Source organism: Drosophila sulfurigaster, chromosome 3, assembly GCF_023558435.1.
Source record: "Drosophila sulfurigaster albostrigata strain 15112-1811.04 chromosome 3, ASM2355843v2, whole genome shotgun sequence".
Taxonomy (NCBI): Eukaryota; Metazoa; Arthropoda; class Insecta; order Diptera; family Drosophilidae; genus Drosophila; species Drosophila sulfurigaster.
Genome location: NC_084883.1, coordinates 11,258,725 through 11,285,658, shown reverse-complemented (window position 1 = coordinate 11,285,658; position 26,934 = coordinate 11,258,725). Strand labels below are relative to the sequence as shown.

The 26,934-nt window shown below is 40.4% G+C and overlaps 1 protein-coding gene across 1 annotated transcript in view; it reads left to right on the top strand.

Moving 5' to 3' along the window:
* Window positions 1-3,984: 3,984 nt before the first annotated feature.
* LOC133842382 (Krueppel-like factor luna) overlaps window positions 3,985-26,934 on the top strand; it is a 36,251-nt gene continuing 13,301 nt past the window's right edge. Inside the window, exons 1-3 of the mRNA XM_062275450.1 lie at window positions 3,985-4,090; window positions 4,331-4,366; window positions 8,343-8,400. Of these exons, the coding sequence (XP_062131434.1) occupies window positions 4,079-4,090; window positions 4,331-4,366; window positions 8,343-8,400 (106 nt within the window). The 5' untranslated portion in view covers window positions 3,985-4,078. The remainder of the gene's footprint in view (window positions 4,091-4,330; window positions 4,367-8,342; window positions 8,401-26,934) is intronic.

Sequence of the window (26,934 nt, the reverse complement as noted above, 5' to 3'; positions counted from 1 at the left end):
AGACCCTTTATAAAAATTAAGGAAACTCCAAAAAGGTTTCATTATGCGTAATTAGTAAATTCCCAATCGCACACACGCACACTAGCGCATGTAGCAGAGGGTCCTCATAAACCTCATCTAGAAAAACACAAAAATCCAAAAATACGAGCGAAAAGTCAAATTTCCGGATATAATTATCCGCCTGCCTGCCAGCAAAAATACCCGATTAATACGGCGCTCGAACTTCCGCTGGAAAACACAGCGAAAGGACGACAAATTCACATTGTCGGGGCTTACCTAACTTAGACCTCGAGGGCCGAGCAGAAAAACCACGTCTAGGGTTTTTTTTTGGGCACAGCCTTATTTACCTGCTGCGTGGAAACTTGCATAAAACAGTAACCATACATGTAATTACAAATAAAATCAATTGTTCTATGTACTATATAAATTAAATAGTTTACATATCATATATGTATGTATTGCATAATGTATTAACTCAATACTCCATTCCACAAATTAAATCACATTTTTAAATAATGGTAAAATCTCTTGGCGGAACATTTGACCTCCGTTCTAACCTACATTAATTTACTTATTTTTTATTTTTTGTTTATAAAATTTAACTAAATGGTTATCTCTGCAATTTCAATTTTGGTTGATTCCTTGCAGTAGTTTAAGACTGCCTTAAACTTTTAAAGCATTTATCTGCTTGGTTTGGGATCAATTCATTATCATTAGAGAAATTATTCTTTTCGGCATTCTACAAATATTTGTATAATTTTATTTATGTATTTAAATAAATAATCATTAAAATACATACCATTACCTTTTTTAATCTTAATACTATTTCATTGCCTACTTTTAGTTGCTCGACATAAAAATCTAAATTACCTCTGCCGGTTGCTGTCTCCGCTAAAACTCAGTGCTCGTCGAGAATCGCATTTTTATAGCATTATTTAAGAAAGTCGCCCAAAAACATGCAACATTTTTTCTTTCTGCAATTATAGCACGTCATTTGTTAGCATTGCCTTTTGATGTATTTTTTATTAACGTCTGATTTAGTGGGCATACGCATTGGCTACGCTTAAGTCACGTACTATATTGATTTCAGTTGCGTTTATGTTGATTTGGATTCGGGTAAAAAAACGTAACGCTAAAGACAATACGAGCAAACGCGAGTATAAGAAATGGGGAAATCTCAGTTGGTTATTTTGTGTTTTGTATTTTGCGTGCAAGAAACGGCGACACAGCTTTCCATTTTCCATTTTGACAATTCCAATCCTAATCCTGCCATCTAAGTGCAGCGTCTTTTTGTGCACACATATGTGCGTATGTGTGAGTGTGTTTGCGCAAGAGCGTGAGAAGAAACTTTTGGTGCACGTAAATCTCGCTCGACAATCAATTAAAATTAAAATATTTTTTTGTGTCTCGCATTTGCGGCATGACAACAAAAGCAAAACCAAAATCAAATACATACGTAAATACAAAAAAAAACAAAATAAAAACGAAAACAAAAACAAAAGCAACGTTGTCTACATATTTGAATTGACTTTTGATGATGTATCACGATTTATTGTTACCAAAAATGGTTGTCAAAGCGCGTGGAAAAGTGGATCAGCGGCGTCTAACGGTGCAAGCAAAATGTGAAGAGTTCGAGAGAGGGAGAGAGAGCGAGAGCGAGAGCATGCAAGACAGAGTAAGAAGTAAAGAAGAAAAACTCCCACAGATGCCAAACAAAATGCCTTTTTGTCTCATGTTTTGCGCATGTGCTTTTGCTTTTTCGCTTGATCCGTTTGCTCCGTTCACCCATTCGCCACTTCGTCTCAGTTGCTGCTGATGCTGAGATTAAGCTCAACATATAACATGTTTGATGGACGTGTAAGCAACTAACAAAAAACAACAAAATAGCTGTCACACACACAAACGCTTCATATTAATTGCCTCTGGGCGAGAGCCGTCAGCCAATGAGAAACGCTGGCGCCAACACCTACGCCAAACTTGTCACGCGTCTGTGTGTGGCAATGCATGTTAATTAACAGCACATACACACATACAAGCGCCACATCAACGCAACACATTCAAACGCAAAGCTAACACAGCTGTGTATGTGTGTGTGTGAGACAACGTAAACAGTTGGCCACCCAATAATATGCGCGCCAACTTGTCATTTAGCCTAGCTCCACCTTAACAAAACAAACAAACTGGCAAGCATACTCACACACACACACATACAGCTCATACAAAAGCTATCGTCAGTGCTGAGCACTGAGGTGCTCCAACAGCGCGCAACATGTTTGCTCAGGCAAGCTAGTTTCATTCCAGCAGCGAACGTGGCGCTAGTCGGTCGTGTGTCGCGCTTCGTTTTGTCGTTCGTTCGTTCGTTTCGTTTTCGTTTTTGATTTCGTGTTTTGGTTTGGCTGCTTTGGCAGCAGCTTTGCTTGCCGTTAAATGGTACAAGCTTCTTTTGCGTTGCTTTCAGTGTAACTTTATGCATGCGACCGATAAAAACGTAAGCGTGTGTATCGGCTGTGTTTCAGTTTCATTCGTTTCGCATCTCGCAGCATTGGCAGCCGGCATTCTCAGTCGACTGACTACTACACAGTTCTACGCGTGCGTGCGTGCGTGCGTTCGTTTGTTCGTGCGTGCGTGCTTTTGATTTAAATGGCGTTTTAAGACGGATGTGCTGTAATTTGCACATAAGTACAAGTCCACACACCAACACCAACGTACAGAGTGTAGTGTCAATAAATTTAAACACACGCGGCAGCCCGTGGGGCGTAGCATGTGCCTAGCCTTTTTGATTACAAACAAAACAACATCGCAACGGCAACGGCAACGGCAACAACAACGACAACAACAGCAACGGCGCGTGATTACAACGCCCCAGCAATAGCAATAGCAATAGCAATACGAATAGCAATAGCAATAGCAAAAGTAACATCAGCACAACAAGAACATCAGCAACAGCCGTTGATCGAATTAAGTGTGCATCGTATGAGTGTATGAGTGTGTGTGTGTGTGTGTGCGTTGATTGCTGTTTGCTGCGCCCGCGGCTGCGTGTCCGGCAATTGAGCGGATATGCAAGAAAAGTGTAACAACACCCCCGCCCAGGAAGCTGGCTGCAATAAGTGCTAATAAGTGACCCACCGGATGTATTTATGAATTTATGCGTTTGACGCCCAACTCAAATTGCCAGGCAGCAACACTGACAGCGACCGCGACTGCGGCAGCGGCAGAGGGAACAAAAGAGAGGAGAGACAGCAAAAGCAAGCAACAAGTGCGTTGGAATAGTGGAACAGAACACAATTCGGTTATGGCTTGCCGCCTCGTCAAATAGCATTTGCCTCTCGCTCACACACTCCACTCTCTCTTTCTATGAACTGTGCTACGTCCTCCCTCCCCACCTGTTCTCCTGGTCTTGGTCTTGGTCGCGGACTGCAGCGCGTCACGCACCGTGAAGCTTCGCGCTTCGTCTGCAAAACTTTGCACAATGCGGCTGGCGATGTCGCTGCCCCCGCGTTGGCCTGCCGTCGCTAAAGCAAAAGCAAAAGCTGAAGCTAAAGCTAAAGCACCTTAACAACAACTAAAATCACCCAAAGAGGAACCAAACCAATTGCAATTTCAACTACCGCCCGCTTGGTGCGTTGCACTCCACACTGTAATGTGAGTGCGAGCAAGACTGAGAGTCTCCCCGTGTTTTTGTGTTCGTTCAGTGTTTATTGTGTACTTGTGTTTGGTTATCATTGATTTGGCGGGTAGCATGCAGCAGAAGCAAACGGTAACAGCTGCTGCGACAAAAGAGACTAACTACAATAGTTGCAGCGATTATTTCAAGCATCACCGCCGTCGTCGTCGTCCTCGTCGACTTCCACGTCCACATCCACGTCCACGTCCTCATCGTCATCGTCGTCGTCACCGTCGTGTCGCGCCATCTCTGTCTCCGTCTTCGTCTTCGTCTCCGCGGCAAACGCAGTTGTTGCAGTTGCAGTTGCAGTTGCAGTTGCAGTTGCAGTTGCCGCAATTCCAAGTCGTCGCAGTTCTGTAACGTGGCCAGAACGTTGCCGGGCAATTATTGTTTTGTAAGACGTTTTACAATTTAATGGTTTTCATGGTAAGCACCACTTGAATCACTAAACCCAAATGCTAACGCCAACGCCAACGCCATATGCCATATGCCATATGTTTGCAATGTGCCCCCGTTTTCAGTTCTCTGAGTTCTCCAGCACGACTCCATTTCTTATGCCCATTTCCCTTTTCTCCCCGGGCGTTTGTTTGCTCAAACTCTGCGATGGCTAACACCTCTGTATAATTAGTCAACACATTTATCTCATGTTGTTCTGTTTGCTTGCAGAATGGACTGGGATCCGACCCTCTGTCAGCAAAGGAGGTGAGTTTCACTTAAATCATAATTAATATTCTCCACATACAACATACATTTCTTCACATTGTTCAGGAACAAAATTATTAAATAGGTCTTAAATATTATTCATTTATTCTATTAACCCAATGGGTCTGTGGACTATTGGAGCTTATGCTAAAACAGGCGATTCGACTGTCCCGAAAATGCGGTAATATTGTTCTTAGACTCCAAACCCATTTTCGGAACCCTTATTAATATGTAGAATATTTAATTTCTTATGTTTATTTATTATTTCTTATAACTATATGATTTATCATATACCAAAACTATTTTTGTCCTCCGTGAAGTCACGCATACCTGAAATTCTTATTGGTAATTATTGTTAATATAAAGTCATGGTATATTTTTATATCACTTATAGGGTTCTCCCTATAATTTTGGTATTTTTAAACATAAGATAATTTCAATTGTATAGTAAAACGTCCTCGCGACTGTGGCATTCTTCTACTTGTTGCGAATATATTATAAAAGCGAATCCCTCTTATGTTTTCTGGAACCTTAGGTTGTTAGATAATTTTGTTTTATTTTGTGTTATTTGATGCAAAAATGAAAATCGGATAACTTTCTTTCTTCCGTTCAATCTAATCCCACTTATAGAAGGAGAATCGCTGAGTTGGATATTATTTTTAGAATAGTTTGCAATTTGGATATATTAATCACAGAAGATTTAAACTCTAAGCTGTACATTAAATCGCGATCGCATAGAGTTACCATCAAAATTTTGGGGTAATGTCAATGTTATTATATATAAATATAGAAGCACTTATTATTGTGTTAAATCATGACAGATTCTTTGTCAGGCACTACGCTTATAGACTTTCAAGTAAGTGATATAGTTTGTCTGCTTATATTACGAGAGTCATAACATAAGTGACATCAGCAACAATTCCCAGCTCTACAATTGGTCGCCTCATGAAACTCATCAATCGCTGCCAATTACGAGAGACCCGAAGCAAGAAGCAAGAAAAAAAGCAGCACTTCAACTATGCTTTTCTTTGGTTTTTGCTCTTGGCCGAAAAATTCCAGCAGCAAATATCATTTGCTAGCTCACATACCAGCCGGAAAACAATCCATAAAACTGGCCATCGTCAAGAAATGGCCAGGAGAAGCAATGATCAAAGCCAACTCGAACTAATGGCCAACTCCTCTCGATCTAGGCGCCTAGGAGAAATTTCTGCACGTCTCACACAAATTAGCGCAGCGATTGCCAACGCCAATAACAATATCATAAAGAAGGGCAAGACGACCAGAGGGGAGCAGGGGGAATAGTCTGAGCTGAGCTGAAGTGAGTTGGAGATAGATCGAGATCGAGATCGCTGACAATAAATCAGCACAGTTAAGCGAGGCAATTAGATAAAATGGCTGGACAGTTGCTAGGGTCGCATATCAATTGCAATGCATCTGTGGTGTCTGTGCTGGCGATACCGCGATGAAGTTGTTGCCAATGAAATCCATAAGATAAACGATAAACAGCCAAAAGTCATCGCATCGCATCGCATGCTTGGCTTGGCTTCCAGCCCAGACCAAATCAATGACAAACTATCTAATCTAATGTTGTTTTTCAAAGGCATTGAGCATTTGCTAGCTGTTTGTTTGTCGTGTTGTTGTCGTTGCTGTGATAAATAAACGCAGCAGACGCAACAACTGCAACAACAACAGCCAGTCGCAGCAGTAAAAGTCAGTCCACTGCGAGGGGGGCTCGACTGTTGTAATACCTTGTAATTACTACTAAAAGGGAACAGCATTTAATTACAACTGACAAATATCAACTACAGTAGCTGATGCAAAACGTGTGTATGTTATTATTTTACAGATACAACTATTGTGTTGTCTACACGTGTGCTATATTGCTTGTCAGTCTATAGATATTTTATTTGTTGTGAAGGATGGCAAAATGGTAATGATAGTACTTAATAAGTACTACTTATAAATGAAGTTCTTATAAGAACTAGTGACATTTTGTATCCTTGATGACTTTATATTACTATTCATTTCTTTAAAGTTTACTTTGAGATCATGGCAACAATCATAAACAGTTAAGGGGAAATTCATATTTTCATATCGTTAAAGGAATCTTATATGCAGATCAATTTGGATGATTCCTAGGTTCGCTTCATCATGAGTTCAAAAAAAGATTCATACTTTAAAATCTTATGCATAAATTCATCTAAATATACAGTTTATTATAAATGTATGAAGAATATGAAACACTTCAAAATCTGAATTCTAATCATGAGATAATGGATAAATCTTATGAACTTTATGAATTCCAATATTGAAATCAGTCGACTGCAATGTTCTGTCTTATAAATTTAAAGAAATTATTATGTTTTGGCAAGGGCTTATGACAACCATAAAAATATATAAGTTCATTCGATCATTTTAGGTGATCTATAGTATTTTCAAATATTATCGAAAATATATTGTATTCAATCATAACATATACATACATAAATATATAATATGTAGAAAAAATTCAAAATCTGAGTTATCGGATATTAGGTATTACTTTATTGTCTCTCAAGAGTATTAAGTATCGCAGCATTCAAATATAATACCAAAATTAATACATTAATAGAGGAACTCAAAAGTTTAGATGTTTTCTTTTTTCAACATTGCTGATTATGTTTTCTTACAATGATTCATACAGATTTTGTAATAAATCATACAACATTATGTTGAATAATTTGTAATTTGCAAATTGCAATCACTCGCTCAACAATACTTTAAAGCATTCAAATGAAACGCATTGTGCACAAAGAAGAAGCAGTAAATCAATGTTTAAGTTCCTAAATGGCAAATTGCGATCTAAGTGCTGAATCAGGCTTTTATACCCAATTATTGAATGATATCTACGTGGTATGATATCCACATCGCGTGGCCAGCTAGCTGGCTGGCTGTATAGTTGGCTAAGTGTAAAAATCACAGCATCTAGAAGTTGGCCGGTAAAGTTGTAAATCGCCCACTCGATGCTGACATTTTTTCATAATTTGCACTACAAGCTTGACAATTGTCGTTGTTGCCCACTGGGCACTTTTGCTTGCTTGCTTGCTTGCTAGTTATTGTTGTGGTTGCAATTGCTGTTCTTCCTCTTCTTCGTGTTGTTGCTGCTGCTGCTCGTTGTTCTCGTGGCTGTTGTCAGCTTGTTGTTTGGCTAAAAGTCTTGCGAGTGCCGCCGCAAGTCTCGAAGTGTTGGCGCTTTCGCACCTCCAGTTACAGCGTCTCGCTGTCTCTGCCGCTGCCCCCTCTTCGTGCCCCATGCCCCATGTGCCTGGTGCCTCATGTGGCCAGTCACAAATGCATATGCAGTGCTAAATTAAAATTTATCCGTTTTATGGCGCTGCGGGCAGCCGATAACTGTTTTTAGCCACTCTTTGTGGTCTTTGCGCAGTTTTATTATAGCTTAATATTTTTTATATTATTTTTATATATATCTTTTTTGATGTTGCTGCTTTTGTTGTTGTTGTTGGTGTGGTTTGTTCGTTTCGTTTTATTGCCGTTATTTTATTGGCCAAGATTTCGTAAGCGTTCGCGCATAATGCGCAACAATTGCGGTCTTCATATGGGGCAGATGCCTCTCGAACGACGGAAGTCATTTGCGGTTGTTCCACGCAGTTGAATTCAATAAGCCCAAACAGCTACCAAACACGCAGCTTTATAGATACCAGATAAATACCACAACACATACACCCAGACACACACACACACATACAGACTGTAGGTTGACTCCCTGCCGTTGAACAGTTCTCGCAACATTTTGTCAAACTTGATTAGCCGTAGCTGTAGCTTATGGCCTTATTGTTTACTTGCATAGCTAATAAGCTTCATTGATGATGATGATGATGACGATCATGCTGATGATACTGATGATGATATTACTCACCCTCTTTCTCTGATTATCCCTCTCACTCATTATATCCCTCCCTCTCTCTCTTTCTTACAGGCAGAGGGCCCTCCGGTTCAAGTTGAACCAGTTGATTTGAGTTTACGTTCGCCGCGCGGTAAGTTGCTAATTATATAGTATATAAGAAGCATTTGGGATGTTTTTGTTTTTTTTTGTGTCTTCAACCAACACTTACCGTTTTCTTGGTCAGCTTCGAGAGCTGAGAGACACATTATTAGCATAAGGCAACGCTTATGGTTTCGAGCAATTAATCAAGTTCCCAAGAGTTCGGTTCGGTTCGAGTCGAGTCGTTAAAGCGGGTCAACCAAAATGTAACCAATTTGCATTTGAGCTCTTAGACTAAACGGTGGAAATTTGTTTCAATTATACCAAATGACAGCGACCATATATTCCAAATTTTGTGGGTGGCGTTGCGGGAAGAATTCCTAATTGACAACCAGAACATTTTCTCTTCCAACTATCGTTTAAAAATTATTCACACTCTGAAGAAAGTTGAAAGTTGAAAAGCTTTTAGCCAAGATTTTTCTTACAACTTTGTCACTTAACTTTTTTTAGTGGAAAGACGTTTTGACTTAAACTCGAACGCATTATCAATCCTATGGCCATTCATCATTAAATGTCATTTTCAATTCAATTACGTTTTGATTTGCATTATTTAACGCTCAATCGTTCTTGTCTTGGCCACGAATCGAAGCATCCCACAGAAGCAGGTTCCGGTTTCACTTTCATACCGACTATCAATCGAGTATTCAATCGAGTTTTAGTTGGATTGTTCCGGGTGCTTCGCCTAATGATTCGCTCTTAAATGGCAATAACTCAATGTCAACGTTTTGCTTTTATGTTAATGATTAAATTAAGTTCGAGTACGAGACTATCCAAGTTTATATTGCTTAGTCGCTTTTAAAAGATTATATTATTTATACCTGCTACACGAAGGGTAGACCTACATTATACTTTTTATAGTTTACTTTTAGAGTTTATGCTTTGTTGGTCCGTATTGTGCTTGTATAAGCACCTAGACCTCTGAGATTTAAAAGCTCACCAATATTGAGATCAATACTAAATGGTATGTTACACATTAGGTAAATTTTCAAAATAAAATTCTGTTTAACTTCGTTTAATTTAAGTTCGTTCGATTATTTCTGATCAGATCTAGATCGCTCCATTCGTTCGTTGAGATTTGTTCCCAACATTGTTCATAGTTCAATTACGTTCATTGATCGTTTTTTGACTTCCTTCGTTCGATCATTTTATTTTAAGTACTATTCACTTTCAAAAATGTGTTTTATGTTTGTACTTTAAATGTGGGTCTAAATTAATTTACACAATCCATTTTAATTCTATTTTAACTAATTTACAATTCAATTTGAATTATTAACAAAATGAATTTACATTAATCATTAATTTTGAGAAGCGCATAGAAAGGATTGTTCATTCATTCCGCTTAGTTCATTTCATTTGTTCGTTTTAACGCTGAAAACACAAAATAAGATAAGCCACTTAAGTTTAAGTAGTTGGATGAGAGAGAAGGACAACAGACTGCAAAAGAATCACTGATCAAAACAGTGAACAGGAATGGTTTCTTGATTATAAGTGATCAACTGAATATGATCAAACTTAATAACAAAATTGAACAAATGATGAAAAAAGAACAATCATGTGAACTTATTCATAGAACATTTTTGTTCGTTCGTTTTTGAACTACCCAACACTCAGAATTATTTCTTTTGATCCCCTAATAATTTTGGAAGTAATTGGAATAATAGTAGAATTTTTAATTTTTAATAATAAGACCGAGTGTCAAACAGTCGAGTATACTCACATATTAGTTTGCTATTTGCGCGAATTTGAAACTGCTGAGAAAATGAAACTGAAATTGCACCCGACATGCGGTTCATAAACAATACGTAATGAAGCAGATACGCATTAATTGTCAATACAAAAAGAATGTGTGCAAGTTGCAAGTTCAGTTCGATCAGTCGCCGAGTGGCAGCCTCTAAGCCAAGTCAACCATTGGCCATTGGCTAGCGTCGTAATCACGCTATTTCTCTCTCTAAGTGTAGCTCCATTTCTAACGCATCGAAACAACAATGAGCCACAGCTGTTGGTTACCCACTGAGCCAGAACCCAAAAGCTGAACTGAACCCTGGCCCATTGGGTAGAGGAACAGTTGGACAGATGGATGGATAGAGGGGGGCTATAATCTAGCGCAACTAACAAGCCCATAGAGAGTATACTGGGCTGTAGCTGTTTGTTGTTGCTGTTCGTTCTTGTTGGTTTTTGCCACTTGACCGACCACCAGCTGTTGACCATTTGACCTTTTTGGCAGCCTTTCTCTTTGACTTGACTTGGCGCAGTGTGTGAGTGTGTATGTGTGTGTGAAGTTAACAGCAACGCCCCAAACTGTTGCCCACCAGTCCCGGACTTCAATTTGGCTTGGCTAAGCTCAGCTCAGCTCAGCTCGGTTCAGTTTAGTTTAAGTTCAGCCCAACTCATCAGCAGCGACATCATCAACGACTTGGGCATCTTTTAGATGGATGGTTATACCTTTGGCTGCTATAGATAGACAAATATGTAGATAGATAGTCGTAAGATTGTTGGGCTGTTGGGCTGCTTCCACTGTGGCTATGGCTGTTGATGTTGCTGTTGTGGCCGTAGGGTGCCCAGCGGTACACATAATTTAATTAAGAAGCAGAGCTTGGGATCAGTTTTGTAGCTGCCTTAAATGGCTATACAGTAAGATTAACAGCTAAGAGCCAAAACGCGCGCTGTTCATTAGAGCCAACCAAGTCTAAAACTTACAATCTGAGTCTCAGTCTCAGTCGCAGTCGCAGTTGCGCATATTAATCAATTAGGCATGATATTAGTGAGGGCATCATTAATTTTGTCAATACACTATGCTCTATGCCCCTTTTGAGAAGCGCGTAGAAAGGTTCGTTCATTCATTCCGCTTAGTTCATTCCATTCGTTCGCTCGCTCGCTCGCTCGTTCGCTTGTTCGTTCAGCTCTTCAGCCTCTCTTAATGGTCTATCTTTATGGCGTGCTACCTGAGCGCGAGTTGTCGACTTGTCTGCGGATCTGTGGCAAATGTGTTAAATAGCGTTAAAATTTGTAAAACAAACGGCACATAATGGGGAACCCCTGGCTTATTTTTCAAGTTTAACGGTCATCCAAACACACATACATCTATGTATACTGTATACATATATGAATGTATATTATACCTAAATATACACTTGACTATTTCGCTACATAAATTATAGCTTTTAAATAATTATGCAATTAGGCAGCGGGCCCGATAGCCCCGAAAGCCGATAGCCCATAGCCGATTACCGATTGCCTAAGGCAATGCGAATGAACTAAATGAAAAAATAATGCAAAGCAATTATTATTGCTGCACTATCACATACTCTGTAGTCTAGTCTTATTTCTATTAGAAAGGTTTCCATAGTAATTCAAATTACTTGCACTAAAAAGAGTCCTCCCATAAGAATAATAGATAATTACAATACACATCCAGATATGAAGTCAATTCAGGAAAACAAATGAGATATCTGTCTAAAGCGTGTAAGGTTTCATTTTCATTTCAGTTCATTTTGCATCAATATCTTAAACTCTATTCAATACTATATTCTATAAAAGAAAGGGTTTTTTACTGAGCATCAGCTTAATCACTTTTCAGAATGCCTTTAGTACGAGCCACGTTATTCATTTAAATGTGGGCTACAGGGTATTAGCAAAATGTGGCAAAATGCCGTGCAACTTTTTTTGGGATACCTGAGTGCGAATTCCCACCAAGTCTAATTGCAGGCTGGGAAGCGTTGCAGCTAAAACGAAACAACTACAACTTGATTTATTTAAGCTACCCAAACAGCCCATAAATAAAGCTGTTGAACCACCGCAGACCTGAGGAGATGAGAGGCTGGCGATGATGGAGGGGACGAGGTATAAGTGAACTCAAGGCGGTACTACATCGGGAGAGAAGGAGGTTGGAGTTGGTGATGGTGATGGTGATGGTGCCATACCCACAGACTTACGTTGAGCCGAAGCTTGAGTCTGAGTCTAAGTCTCTGAGAGTCTGAGTTTCAGGCTGTGTCTGTGTCTGTGTAGTCCTCTTCTGGCTGGCACGGCACTTAGGGGCATAGGCTTTCAGGTTAAGTAGATGCGCCGACACGCGGGTCGTTGGCAAAGCGAACGACCTTAAGACGAGGCAACAGGCAAAGAGGTGAGTGTTGGTGAACTGGCAACATGGGGCACCTCTCTACAACCATTCATTGAATGATATGCAAGTTTTGTTGTGGCTTAGTGTTACCGTTGCTGCACTTCATCGATCCGGTTGCTGCTGATTTTTGGCATCTGAACCGATAGAGATGGGGACCACATCGCTGTTTGCCATCTCATAACTGGAGGCAAAGCAGGCCGCTCCTCGACTCTAAGCCAACACAACTCAAAATGCATTTCTCGGGCCGTGTGCATTCATTGCGAAGGAAATCGCCATGGCGATTGTTTTTTAATTATGCCTGCTAAAGTTGAAGTCAGAGTTAGACTTAGAGTTGGAGTTAGAGATGGAGCTGAAGCTGACACCCAACCAGGCATATACACAGGTTCCGTCCTTCGTCTAATGGGTAAGGGGGGAATGGGAGGGGGGGGCTGGCAGTGTTTAACATGGCGCGTATGTAGCGCGGCTTGTCGCGGCTCCTTCGCAGTTGACTTGGACTCGAGTTGACTGAGTGACTGCCTTTTTGAGGTTATGTGAAAGGTCAAGTTCGTGATCGCATTCAAACATTTTTGCCAACCACTCATCTTGCTGCGCAGATCGGCAAAACAGTGCCAGCTCAAGCTCAAGCTAGAGCTAGAGCCGCAGTCAGTGCCAGTACTAGGTACCCATCCCACCACCTTCCTGCTTCTCCTTCTCCTTCTCCTCCTCCTTGCGGTACAAGCCAGGGGAAACACGAGTGTGAGCCCGACCCAAAGCCAAAGCCAAAGCCAAAGCAAAGAGACGTCGCATCGTAGAAAAATTGAAGATGAGCGTGCCACCACCACGCCACGATTCTGCCATTGCCACACTGCTGTCTCTTCACCTTTCCCGTTCCTCCGCTCCCGCTCCTCAGATCTCTCTTCCCATCGCCCTGTCGCACCAAATTGAGTGAATGTAAACTGTGGTTTACTTGTTTCCAGCGTTGTCATAGTAATTTTTCTGCACTATAACAACGGGCAGCGTCGCCTCCAACTTCGACTGCGACTGCAACGGCGACAGCGACAGCGACGGTGGCAGCAGTCACCCGAAAAAAAAGATACAGAAGAAAACGGAGGAAAAAATGGAGATGCTGATGACACTGGAGACACGTTGTCTCTCTGGCAATCGTGCAACTGACACAACAGCAACAATAACGACAGCAGCAGCGACGTCAGCGGCAGCGGCAGCAGCTACAAAATGTTAGGGCAGCATATGCCACACGAACCAAAAATTACACTGGACTACACAGGGTGCGGCTACGAATGCTATGGAATGCACATTGCAAGGGGCGAGGGAAGAGATGTGCACTGAGGCATTTGGGTGGGGAAACTGCCTCATGGGTGAGGATGATGATTTGAATGTCTTTGGCTGCATCTCCTCCTCAGCCGATTTCTCAGTCAATTTGAATGCATGGCGAAGTCCATCACATGTCCAGATTCCAGTTTGGCGCTGAAATTGATTCGGGATGCTGCGGGACTAGCTAATTGAATACCAAATGAATGTTGTTTAATTGAAAAAGTATTCAATCAAGCGGAAAACATAAAATGCATTCACTTTAATCCTTACTTGTAAATCTTTTCAAAGGTACTTCTCACGACTATTTATCAATGGAATGCCGTATGCTTGAGCACATTAGAAACGTCAGTTCAGGTTTTTCGACTGTTGCAAGCTGAAACTAATGCAGCAGACATGCGTTGCTCTTGGCGTTCAGCTAACGCCCAACACCGTGTCTGCCTATAAATCAACACCCAAAATAAAACCTGCTGCACAGTGTTGACTGCGATGTGTGAGCTGTGCGCATCTTCTCAGCTGTAAAAAAAAACAACCAAAAAGGAGCATGCGAACAAATGGCACATAGACTTGTGTGCATAATACAATAGACACGCTGCAGACGCAGCCTGCGATCTTTTGTAGATTTCGAAGAGGTCTAGGCAGATCCGAGGAGGTGGAGCTGGGCAAGGGGAAGGTGAAGGTGGAGTAAGTAGATCCACGCTTTCGTGAGTAAACAATTCGAAAGCTGACAAAAGTGCTGTGCAATAACATGTTAACGACGATCTCAGCTGACGATCGATACTCGTTCCGAGACACAGCAAATGCATTTGGAAGGGACACAGTCACAGCCCACACGAATCATATGCCACGACGACAACAACAACAGCAACGATGACGATGATGATGACGACGAAGACATGTCGACATCGGCATCGACATCGATGGCTGCTCCTCAAAAAGTAAACTACAAACAGCTTATCGATCTGGATATGGCATCGATTGCATCTGCAATACAACAAAACAAAAAAAGAGCTGCAATACTCGGAGTATTTGCATCTGGATTGTAGTTCTCTTTATCGCTGCTCGTGTAGCTCATTAGCTGCCAGCTAATTTCGCAAGCGCAGCACAGCGCAGCGCAGACAGACGGCAGAAGTCAGACAATGCCATATGCAACGAAATTGTAGCTGCATATTTATTGGTCATAAGTGCCGCCGACAAAAAACCCCAAAAAATTTGTCTCCAAGCAAATGTAATAGAGGCAAAAGAGACCAAAAACGCGCTGCATATTAGCAATTTGCATTGTTTTGGGGGCATGCAACATGTGTGCCGCGCAGAGCAGAGCAAAGCTGGCATCTGCACTGCACTGCACTGGTTTTAGAGCCTTTCCAACTTGCAACCAGCAACCAGCAACTGCGACTGCAATTGGCCTTATATAAAAATGAGCCAACAATAGCCACGAAGCCAACACACAGAGGCAGGACAGGAGACTGCGCTGCTCTTGGCATGTTCGTAGCTGTGAAAGAATTCTTGGCCACAATGTTGGAGTTGTTATTGTGTTATTGCCGTTGTTGTTGTTATTGTTGTTGTTGCCGCTGCATCCGCCTCCAATTCGTGCCCAGACAGCACCCGCGCACATGCTCCTAAATGGAGCCTTCGTGTAAACAGAAAAATTTGACTCATGACTTCGTTGTGGCGGCGTTCCTCCCTCCGTTTTCTCCCCTTTTAGTCAGACCTTCACCATGCCACGACACCACACAACAAACACCACACATTCACATCCTTTTTTGGTGGGCGACAACAACAACAACAGCAACAGCAGCAACAAGAGTGCTACACTTTTAGTTTTGCCTCAAATTAGTCAGCGGGATTTTTGCGGCTGTGTTTCTACAAATTAACGCCAATTTCGTATCACGTTATTAATAGTAACCATTAAATTGTCCGATCCACGCTCAGATCATTATCTGGCGGCTAACAAGACAACAACAAAAGCAGCTAACCGCAACTGTTGCTGCTGCTATTGCTGCCAATAGATGCTGACTGTGACTCCAGCCTGGCTAGTGGGTGAACCACTGTGATTCCTGGCTAGTCCGAAATTGGCATCCGCAGCTGGCTAGCAGGCCAGAAGGCTGGTTGGTTGGCTGACTGGCTGGCAACGTCTTGCCTTAATTATCTGCATGGCCAAAAAGAAAACAGTAACAAACTATACTAAATTGTTTTGTTGGTACTGCATACAAAACAAAAAACAAACAAAAAAACAGCTGCAGTCGCGTCACCTTTTGTTTGCCGTATAGAGAGCGATAAGCTTGTTAACTGTTAACCAAATCTGTGGTAAGCTACTGCCACAAAAAATTTGGCCAAAACGTCGAAGTACGCCCACATTGTTCGCCACGTTCCCTCTGTGCAGTGCAGAGCGGTCTTTTCTTTATTATTTACTTATCCGCCTAATCAATGACCCAAGAGTCTAATTAATATTAGTCTCAGAGATTGCAACCTGAGAGAGAGTCCGTGGGTGATTAAAATGCATACAAAAAATTGTAGCAACAGCAGTAATTTTAAAGAAAATGTTCCTCTTTTTTGTATTAGAGAGTCCTGTTATTCGAATTCAATCTATAAAATTAAACTAATACTTATCAGTCAATGAATATTATAAAAAGTACTTTTAATAATATTCCTTTTTATGATTGAATTTGATTTCATCCATTGACATTTTAAGTACAGCACTCAATTCAAATCATTCAAAGATATATTTTTAGTTCCACAACTTTAAAACGAATTTTTAATTAGTAATTATGCTTGCAATCAATATTATCTTCTCAATATTAAGGCCTTAAGATGCATCTTTAATTAGTTAATTAATTAAAATTAGCACTCCATCAAATAAAAAGCAACCAAATATTTTAAAATAGATTTAATTTTAATATTCCTTTTATGGTTTGGATTTCTTCCAATGCATTGGAATTCCTTTTATTTTTTACTGGGTACAAATAGTTTAAATTCTTAACTTTAAATTGTCTTCTCAATTTGAAATTAGGTTTCTATTTATTGTTTTATTCTCAATATGAAAATCTTGTAGTCTTTGGATCAATAAGGAATTTATTATCGTGCTTAACTTATAGTATAGTCCGTTAAGCTGTATGCACTACACAACACTTCAACCACATCATTATTACATGCCACATAAGACTTAAAATAAGGGTGAATCGATAATAGAAGGGAGAAATTAGAGGATCGATAATAAAGCTTTACTTGTTTGTGATCGACGCTAGATGCAATATTGTGAGAAAGAAGCAATAGAGTTTGTAATAACTAAAAATAACTAGAAAATATTCTATTATGAGTTGGACTAAGGAAATCAAGAATCAGATCAGTGGATTCGATATATTCAAATATTCGATATTAATTGTTCCCTAAATAATTAAACTTTAACTTGAACAAATGATTTGTAGCTAATAAGCTGCATCGATTTAATGGTCGATGGCTTGCTTAGTTAATGTTGATGTCGATATTAATTCATCTAATGCGATTTACGATTAAGTCTCACGTCCATCTCTGGCGCTGGCTTGGTCAACATTGCAGCAACGCTGAGACCAGAGACGTCGACTTGAGACTTACTCTGGCCGATGCAATAGATAAACAAATGCGAATTGGATAATGTCATGTAGCCATGTCATATGTTAGCTGCAGCGGCAGCCAAACAAAAAACTGGAGCACTAAGTCAAAAGTAAAGCAAAAACCAAAAAAAAAACATTCTTATCGATTACACCTGAGACCTCAATCAATAAATTGATTGTTAGCGATCAGTTTAAGGCAGCTAGGCAGGCAGGCAGGCAATGCCAAGTGGTGCAATGGAGTGTGGTGCAGTGTGGTGCAGCACCAGCCATCATGTGCCTCGCATACAAAAGACTTTGGCTGCTACTCTTGTTGTTGTTGATGTTGCTGTTGTTGTTGTTGCTGCTGCTGCTGTTGGTCGGCTCTTAAGATAAGCCGCCATAGTTGCTGCTGCTGCTTGTGGTGCTCTGCCTGGCTGGCTGGTCAGGTCTTAGCCTCAGTTTGCAGCTCTCGGTTTGGGTCCAAGTCCAAGCACTTTGATCACAGCCAAGTGATAGCCGGCGAGCAGTGTTGTTGGGAAGTCGTCGTTTGGACGTTTGTTTGTTTTGTTTTGTGTTGTGTTGTGCTGTTTTCTGTTGTGTTGTTGTTTCATTTCGTTGAGGCATAAAGCAAGATTTGTGTAAATGTCAGGTGGTAATAGTGACACTGTGCGCCACTTGATTGGTTTTACTTCTGGCCACAGCAGGAAAACAACAACAACAGTGTGTGTGCCAATTTTATTATTTTTTTTTTTTATATATTTGCCTTTTTTTTGTGCCTGCCGAATTGGTCGCAAGGTTGTTATGGTTCTTGTTGCTGTTTGCATTTCTTTAATTGGCTGATTTTCGCAGCACATGTTGTTTGGCCAGAAGAAACAAACAAAAAAATGGTAGCTAAATATTTATTGCTGTGGAACTCCGCGGGTACACGACAATCGCATCTAAGCCATCATTGAAAACATGTAAATCAATTGTGCCGCGCATGCATGGCGTATGAGTAATGTTGATTTCCTCATCCAGTGGCAGTTGTCAACTTGAAAAGAACTCTGAAAAATTCACGAATGTGACAGTTTCAGCAATGTCGTGGTTCAAATTATCAGTCGAATTGCTCCACTAAACATTTTAGTTTGATTAATGCTTATAAATGAGTACATATATAATATGGCAAGCAACCCGGACCTGCAGCTGCAGTGCAGCCCTGGTTATCGATACGAAAAGGATTGAGAATCGATATATCGATGATAAAACAAGAAGTGGCGTGTCGATCAACGGAAGCAGTTAAAGTTGTTTTTGCTAAAGGGATTTGTGATTTTCTTAAATTTAGTTTTAAACGTTAATCTTATTAAAGCTACATATACATACAGCTACCAAGTTCTAGTCTTAAGCTCTTAATTGATTTAGCTGTTTAATTGCCCCCACGATATCCATAAATGTTTATTATACATGTATAGAAGCGCTTCTCTTGGCTTTTTTTTTGCATTTGCTATCACGTCGTTTGTTACACCCAAACTCATCAAATGGCAACGGCAAACTAGAGGCAGCTTTAAGTAACGCCCACAAAACGCAGCGAGTCCCAAACATCCGAGCATTATGGCAGTTGAAGCAGTTGTGGCAGTTGCAGTTGCCTTTAGTTGTAAATTGAAAGCACACGCTGCGTCATCAAAGTCATTAAACTGTCGACTGCTTACGGAAGTTTCTTTTTTTTGTTCGTTGTATTTTATTATTATTTTTGTTGGTTTTTTGGGGTGTGGATCTGCGTTTTTGTAACTGATATGTGCGGCAAGAACGTCGTACATGTGTGGGAGCAATCACTGTGGAGGTGTAGAATGTGGCAAGCTAGCCAAACAGGCAGACAGACAGTCAGTCAGTGAGCCAGAAGCTGCCTCCAAGAGATTTAAAAGAAATAATAATAAAAGCGTTAAAGCTGTGCCCCCCCAAACCAAGTCTCCAGCCTCACATCTCAGCTCAGCTCAGTCTGTCGGGTGTGTCAGCAAGCTGGCGACAATTTCGCAATGCCAAATGATGGAAGGTGGCTGAAAGGTGTGTTCTGCTACATCTTTCGCTCTTCCCCCTTATCCCAAGCTTGCTGCAGTCGGTGCATTTCAAACGAGTCGCTGTTTTAATGATACGCAATGAGCCAAGTGACATAGTACTGCAAAACAGCCACTTGGATGGATAATCATTGCACACATTCAACAAATTTGTCACCTTTTGAGTAAAACCGACAAATTCAAATCTCCCTTTCGGATAGATTCGTAATGACTCAAACTATAACAAGCGAGCAAAAACGAAAAAGAAATATTACAAATGAATAATATAAGAAATAGTAACAAAAAAAAATGAAAAGAAGAGAAATAAGAGTCTAAAGACTGCAGACTGAAGACTGAAGACGACGCCTCCTCCGATTTCGATTGTGACTCCTCCGTTAATCGTGACTTTCACAATCAACCTTCAAAAGGTTTTTTGCTGCCACAAACGAGTAGCGTGTACAAGGCGCAAAATGGGCTGCTAACAACAAAAGCAACAGCAGCAACAACAGCAACAACAGCAACAACAACAACAACGTCAGCAACAACGACAACGACAACTGAAAATCAAGAAGAAGAAGAAGAAGATGAAGAAAATACTAACAACATTTGAAGCGTTTACTTTGGCGCTTCATCGAATAATATTTCTCACGTTCTATTTTTGTTGTTGCTGTTGCTGTCGCCGTTGTTGCCCCCTTTTGTTGTTGTTGTTGTCATGGGTGATTTTTGTTGTTTTTGTTTATCATCGGAACTGAGATTGAGCCGAATGCAGCTTCATCAGACAAAAAGAGAGACTGATAGTCTTCTTTTTTCATTTTTTGCTTTAGTTGTTATAGGCTGCATTTTCTTTGGGTGTAATTTTTAGATATTTTTATCAATATTAGCGATATATTTAATGAGAAACAATTGCTGCTGTCATCTAGAGATAATTACAACTATCTGGTGCAAGATTGAAATACTAATGATCAGTAAAGTGGGTAGTAAAAAAAAAATGTTTTCAATTTTCAATTATTTATTGGAATTCATAAAATTTATATGCAATTCAGGAATTTAGATATTTTTAAATGAGAATATTGGCAACAACAATGATTAACAACTACTTATTATTTACATATATAGTATTTTGTATTTATTAAATACTGCATTGACGATTAAAAGCTTAGATTGCCGACAACTTTTCAACATTGATTAATTATGTTGATTAATCCAAATTTATTTTTCGATACAAATTATACACAAAATAATCGATTCTTGTTTACTAAATCAAATACAAAATAGTATAAGAGCTGTTCGGCCATTCATTTAAGTGCAAATTTCAATTCTTCGGATCTCCGATTAATAAGCCTGCCGTTTTAATTAAGCCATAAAAGTCAAATTCAGGCTAACACCAATGTTTCGCACAATAGAAGTGCGAATGCTCGTCGCTGCTGGAAGACTAATAACGAAGCTAGAAGACTACAACCTATGTATAGGGTAGACTAAAGACTTGCAGTCTGTTTGCCAGTGTTTGCATGTTAAAAATCATAAAAATGTTAAACGACAAGCGGGTGCATGTACGTTTAAGTGTCTGTCTCTCAGTCTGTTTGTCTGTCTGTCTGCTAGTCGGGCTGTGTCAGTTTGCAGTTGTTGTTGTGTTTGTTCATATTGTCAAATTGCGATCAAAAACGCAAGAAACGAAACATGCCACACGGTGCTAACTGGGAGACGAAGTTGCCAACCAGCAGCATCATGAATCAAATCCAACAGCTAACTGACTGAGCAGCTAACAGCCAACAACAGCAACAAGAACAACAACAGCTGCAGCAACAACAGCAGACAGATAGGCAGAAAGATAGACAAACAGACAGACGGACGGACGGACGGACGGACGGACGGACGGCAGTCTGACTGAATGCGTTTTAACGGCTACTTGTCTTTGGCTATTTATTGAAAGGATTTTCAACACTCACACAGAGTAGCCAGAGTAGTCGACAGACGACAGTCAACAGTCGCAGCTTGGCAGTCAGCAGTCGACAGTCATTCATGCACTCGTGCATGCATTTTCAACCATTGGCAACTGCGAATTCGAAAACGAAAACTATTCGAAATTGAACAAGTCGCACATTTGCGCCTACCTCATGTTTCCCAAGTTGCTGCGTTCGCGTTGGTGATGCCACTCACTGAAGTTGCAGCAGCAACAGCAGCGGCAGCGACAGCGACAGCGACACATTTGATTATGAAAAGCCAAAGCCGAAGCCGACTGCAACAAAATCGATAAAAATAATTGGTTGAATGAGAATGAGCTGCGTCTGCAACCGCAACCGCAAACACAACTGTAACTTCAACTGCAACTGCGACAGCAAAAGCGAAACAGCGACGCGACTGCAACTGCAACTGCAACTGCAACACCGTCAACCGGTGCTCGAATTCTGTTGAATTTTCAGCTTGACATGAATTGCATCTGATCTGCGTTTGGGTGAGGGACTCAACGCAGCAAAGGGGGAGGCAAAACAAGGCGAACGAGGATTGCGAACCGGGGAAGCATTATAACATGGACACTACCAGCTACAAGACAGTTGAGCTTTTCCCACGTTCGTGAAAATATTTGTGCGCAAATTATTGGAAAATAACACAATAAAACAAAAACCGAGCACATTTCGGCTAACGATTTGAATGTGATGTGCTTGTAAATAATGTGCCACGGAATTTATCAAACTGATCAAACCACAAAATGAAGCTATGCAATGCAATTGTATTTGCCATAAAAAGCTATATCTCAATTCGACTTGCCAACATTTTTACGAGGATCAAACATACGAATATGCCAAAAAAGTTTTGAAAATTTTCTGAACAAGGATTTTTATATAGCTGTGCAGTAAAGATTTTCCATTTTATTTAAAAATACAATAATACCCGCGATTCGAAGTCCACCAGGAAAAATTAAGGAATTCTAAAAATATGTATGTATGTACATGGTGACTTTGATTTTAAGACGCCAATTGCAATAAAAAAAACTTAGCAAGATATATGTTAATGGTTACTTTATTATTTATTATTTTAACATAACAGTTCAATACACTTAGTGGCATATGCTAATCGCAAAAAGATTTAAATAAACACTTTATTGGAAACCCCAATTTTTATTAAAAACGAAACAAAAATCGTAGAGCTACCGACCGACTCTTAGATCCCGCCACTTATTTAAATTAATATATGTACATAAATATAAATATATTTATATACAAATATAATATTTGTGACTAACAGTGTGATGACGACTTGGTCTCAAAATTGTAGTATAATTGTTCTATGTTAAATATATATAATAGAACGACAATAAATTATAGTTTCATACAAAAAAACTGGCTAGAATTGGTCAGTACACACCCAATAATATCTTTAGTCTTTTCGATACCTCAAAATTTTGTTGCAATCAGATAATCACTTTACACTTTTTCAAAACTATATATTTTGTTTTTTTTTGTATCTGCATCCAAAATAGCCGGAAGTAGGTGTGCGAAAAATGTTAAGCAAATTGAATATGAGTGCAAGAGAATAACAAGTGTTTATATTCGTAGAGATCAAGGCATTCAAGTAGACAGACATACCAACGGACATGGTTATATCGCCTCCATTGTTGGCCTTAATGGCTCCATCTACATTTTATGTATAAACAGTTCTTGTTGTATGAATTTTCATTATTCGTACTCTCCAGAGAAAACTCTCCAAAATAGGAAATCATATAAGACAGACATACAAATTTATTTGGAAGAAACAACGAGAAGAGTGATATATTGCATGACTAACTTGCAACTCCTCTCAAATACACAAATAGGACTTTCTTAGGTAGCCATGAATCAAGGAGATACTTTGTTAATTGGAGTTTCAGCTCTCATTCGTTTCATTTTCGTATCACACTTGTTTTGCGCGAATTTTAATTAAAGTCTCAACAGTCGTTTAGTATTACGCAAACGTGGTTAAACAAATCTGAGCAAATTTCATTCACTTAACTTGAATGTTTTGTGGCAAGTAGTTGCTGACAGTTGTCACATGGCTGCAGTCACAGTTGCAGTCACAGTCGCAGCAGTTGCAGTTGCGGCGACAACACTTTAAAAATTAATTGCTGAGATTTATGAGCCCAGTTAGTGGAGTCTCTGAGCCTGAGAGTCAGCGAATGCGTGCTCAGTCCGTTACTTAGTTAGCCTCGCTTCGACTATAAGCCATATAAGGCGGCAACGCTGGCAGCTTTTATGCATAAGCTGAACCACATTTCCAGCCATTTCACACTTTTATCAGTTTAAAATATGAAGCGGCAAACTATGGGAAAATCTGTTTTTTTTTTTTTTATAGAGCTGCAACGAAGCCGACAGTCAATTGTGTGTGTGGAGTCGCCGCTGGCGAAGATTTGCGAGCTTTGATAAAGAAATTTTGTTGGCCTGGCTCTGAATTTAGCTTCAGTTTCGGCTTTGCCTGAGACTCTGTGACTCTGGCTGTGGATGAGGCTATGTGTTGTTGGATGCACTCGTGAGCGTCTTGGTTGCTCGCAGCATGGGTGCCCAGGCTAAGAGATGCTCGAGGCCCGATTTGTCTGGACGATCTGGCTTCACTAGCTATTACCCCATGTCTTGGTTGTTGCCGTTGCGGTTGCTGTTGTTGCTAGCTAACTGCCTACTAGCAAACTGAATGCTATAATTAGACAATAAACAAAGCCGCAAAACAAAGCACAACTTATTGGGGCGTAGCTTGGGATCAATTGCAATTGCAAATCCAATTCGTAGTGAGACTTATTGTGGACACAGTGCAGTCCGGTCGAGTCCATTGCGGGGCTGGCCAATCCAAATGCTGGCAATCAAAAACCGCGACAAATTGTGCATTTTGTGGTCGCAAATTGAGTTAACGCTGCCAAATTAGCGGCATTAATTTATCGCTCCAAACGAATGGAGCGAACGGTCAACAGAGTCAGACTCCAACTCCGACTCAGACTCAAACTCGAGACTGAGACAGAGACTGAGATGGAGACAATAAGCGAGAGTGAGACAGTGGCAGCGAGAGACTGTTGAGACTGCCCCAACGATAGTCGAGATTGGGTCTTAATTAAGTCTTTACGAGGCTGTGGCCACAATTTCAAATGGGTGCACAACTTGGACGCTTAAATAAATAAATCTGGTTGTTGTTGTTTTTGTTACTGTTGCTGTTGTTGTTTTTGTTGTTGTTGCTGTTGCTGTGACTAACAATTGGCGCTTGGCCGTTTTGCCGCCGTTTGTGGCCAATAAAAGATCGCAGCGCGCTGATTTGACAGGTTAACAATTTTGGGTTGGGCCGCGGTCCGAGTGCTCCAGCTTGCCAGCCAGTCAGCCAGCCAACCAGGCAGCTACAGCAACGACAAAACCAACAACCACAGCAACAACAACACATCGACGATAACTGTTAGGCATGTGTCGCTGCTGCTGGTCGTTGCCACCCACCTGGATTGGGCTCAGTCCGGACTCCGGACCCCAAGGCAGCCGGCGGCGGCGGTGCACACACATTTGTTTTCGCTTAAGAGACTTGCTAAGATTATTTTGAACAAACTGGTGGCAACAAATTAATTTAACCGATTGCCAGATATTTACTTAACTTTATTTATTTTATTTTGTTCGTTTCTTATTTTTTTTTGCTTTGCTTTGTTGACTTAAGCTTGTGCCTTGTCTTGTTTGACTGTCATTTGTGTCTTGTTTCTGTCGCTTGTATCGATAAGTTGACTCCTAACTATACAGGACATAACGGACTGTTCTTGTGAGCAGAGTATTCTGCTAAGATTAAAATGAAATGAGACTTTTATGTAAGATCACAAGAAAGATGTGTTTGACTGTGAGGTACTCGCTACTCATTCATTCTAAAAATATATTTATTCAATATACCATAACAATACTACAATATATTGAAATGCATATTTGGTATATTGATATACCAATCAAAATATACCATATTGTTAACCTAAGCAATTAGACCCGACAGCAGTAGACCTTCTTTGCTATATAAAATGATTTCTTAAATATATGATCGCAGGTTTTTAAGACTCTTGATTCAAAACTACGCTTACTATTTAATTTTGTCGGGGGCGGAAGTGGGCGTGGACAAATCTAAAGCAAATTTGATATGCGTGGAACAATAAAAAGTGCAGATATAAAAAAAATTAAACAATACACCGTAAATATACGAAAATATACTGAAGCCTATTTTGTATAGCTGATCATTAATCTAAGCAATTAAAACGTTCTTTTGATATATGAATATGATTATTTCTGAAGTAACTATTACAATTTGTATTAGATCGTAAATTTGTAGGATTCTAGCTTAGAAACTACACTTGTTTTTTAGATATGCGGAATCGGAAGAGGACAAATATACCTTTATCTCCTATAGTCTCTGAGATCTAGGTGTTCATACGGACGGACGGACAGACAGACAGATTGACATGTCTATATCTTGTTGTGTTCTCGTTTGTTGATGCTCATCAAGAAAGTTATATTCCCCTTCTACCCTGCAGGCAGCGGGTATAAAAATGTGCCCGATTCCAAGTCTAAAGCATAAACAACATTTAGTCGTATTTTCTATTCGCAAGTTTTACCACTACTTTGTTCGATGCAAAAGCCTTTTACGATGAAAAGTGAATGGGAGTAGAGAAGTTGATTTGTATTCAAATCGAAGCCAGGTCAATGCAACAGAGTTTGTAGTCTTACTTCCCATCCTTGTCAAATTGTATGCATTTCACTCGATCAGTGTTCGCCTCTGTTGATTACTTCATTTATAGCTGTCTGATCGAGTCGCTTTTGTGGTTTATGCAAATCTTTGGCTTCGAATTGATTGCACACTTCAGTGGGGATGGCGCATGACTGATGCGAGTGAAGCGACCATTAAGGTGCCCCCAAACATAAATAATATCAAAGCAGCCCAAAGAAGTTAATATAAATTTGTGATAGGGAAAAAACAGGCAACGCGGCATCAAGCATCAAGCATCGACCATCGAACATTGACTAAGGTCAAACGAGGCGTATGCGCAATGTGGTTGGCCTGTTCGACTGAGACTTGGTGGAGAGCTGTGCCTGGTTCGGGGCCCTTATACTTTTCAAAAGTCAACAGCAGTTTAAACTCGTTTGCAAAACACTAACGGGCTGTTCTGTTCTGTTTCACTTCCCGCCCAACCTAACCATGTCTATGAAGCTGGCGCTGTTGCTGTTACTGTTGTTGTTGCTGTTGTTGCTGCTGCTTCCACTCAATTTGTTTGCCCAGCGGCACTGAGAATTGGAGTGTCAAACTTTCAGCTTTCAATGCACGCCAGGATGCCTCAGACATTGGCACAGCCACAGTTACAGCTACAGACACAGCCACAATCGAGGCAATGACGCTGGCGATGTCGATGCCGATGTCGATGGCGATGTGGATGTGGTGGATGTCGATGTTGCCACAGCAAGCGGCAAGCGGCAGGCAGCAGCGACAGCAACTGTGCCGCAGCTAGCTTGCTGTTTTTGTATTGACATTAAATGAAA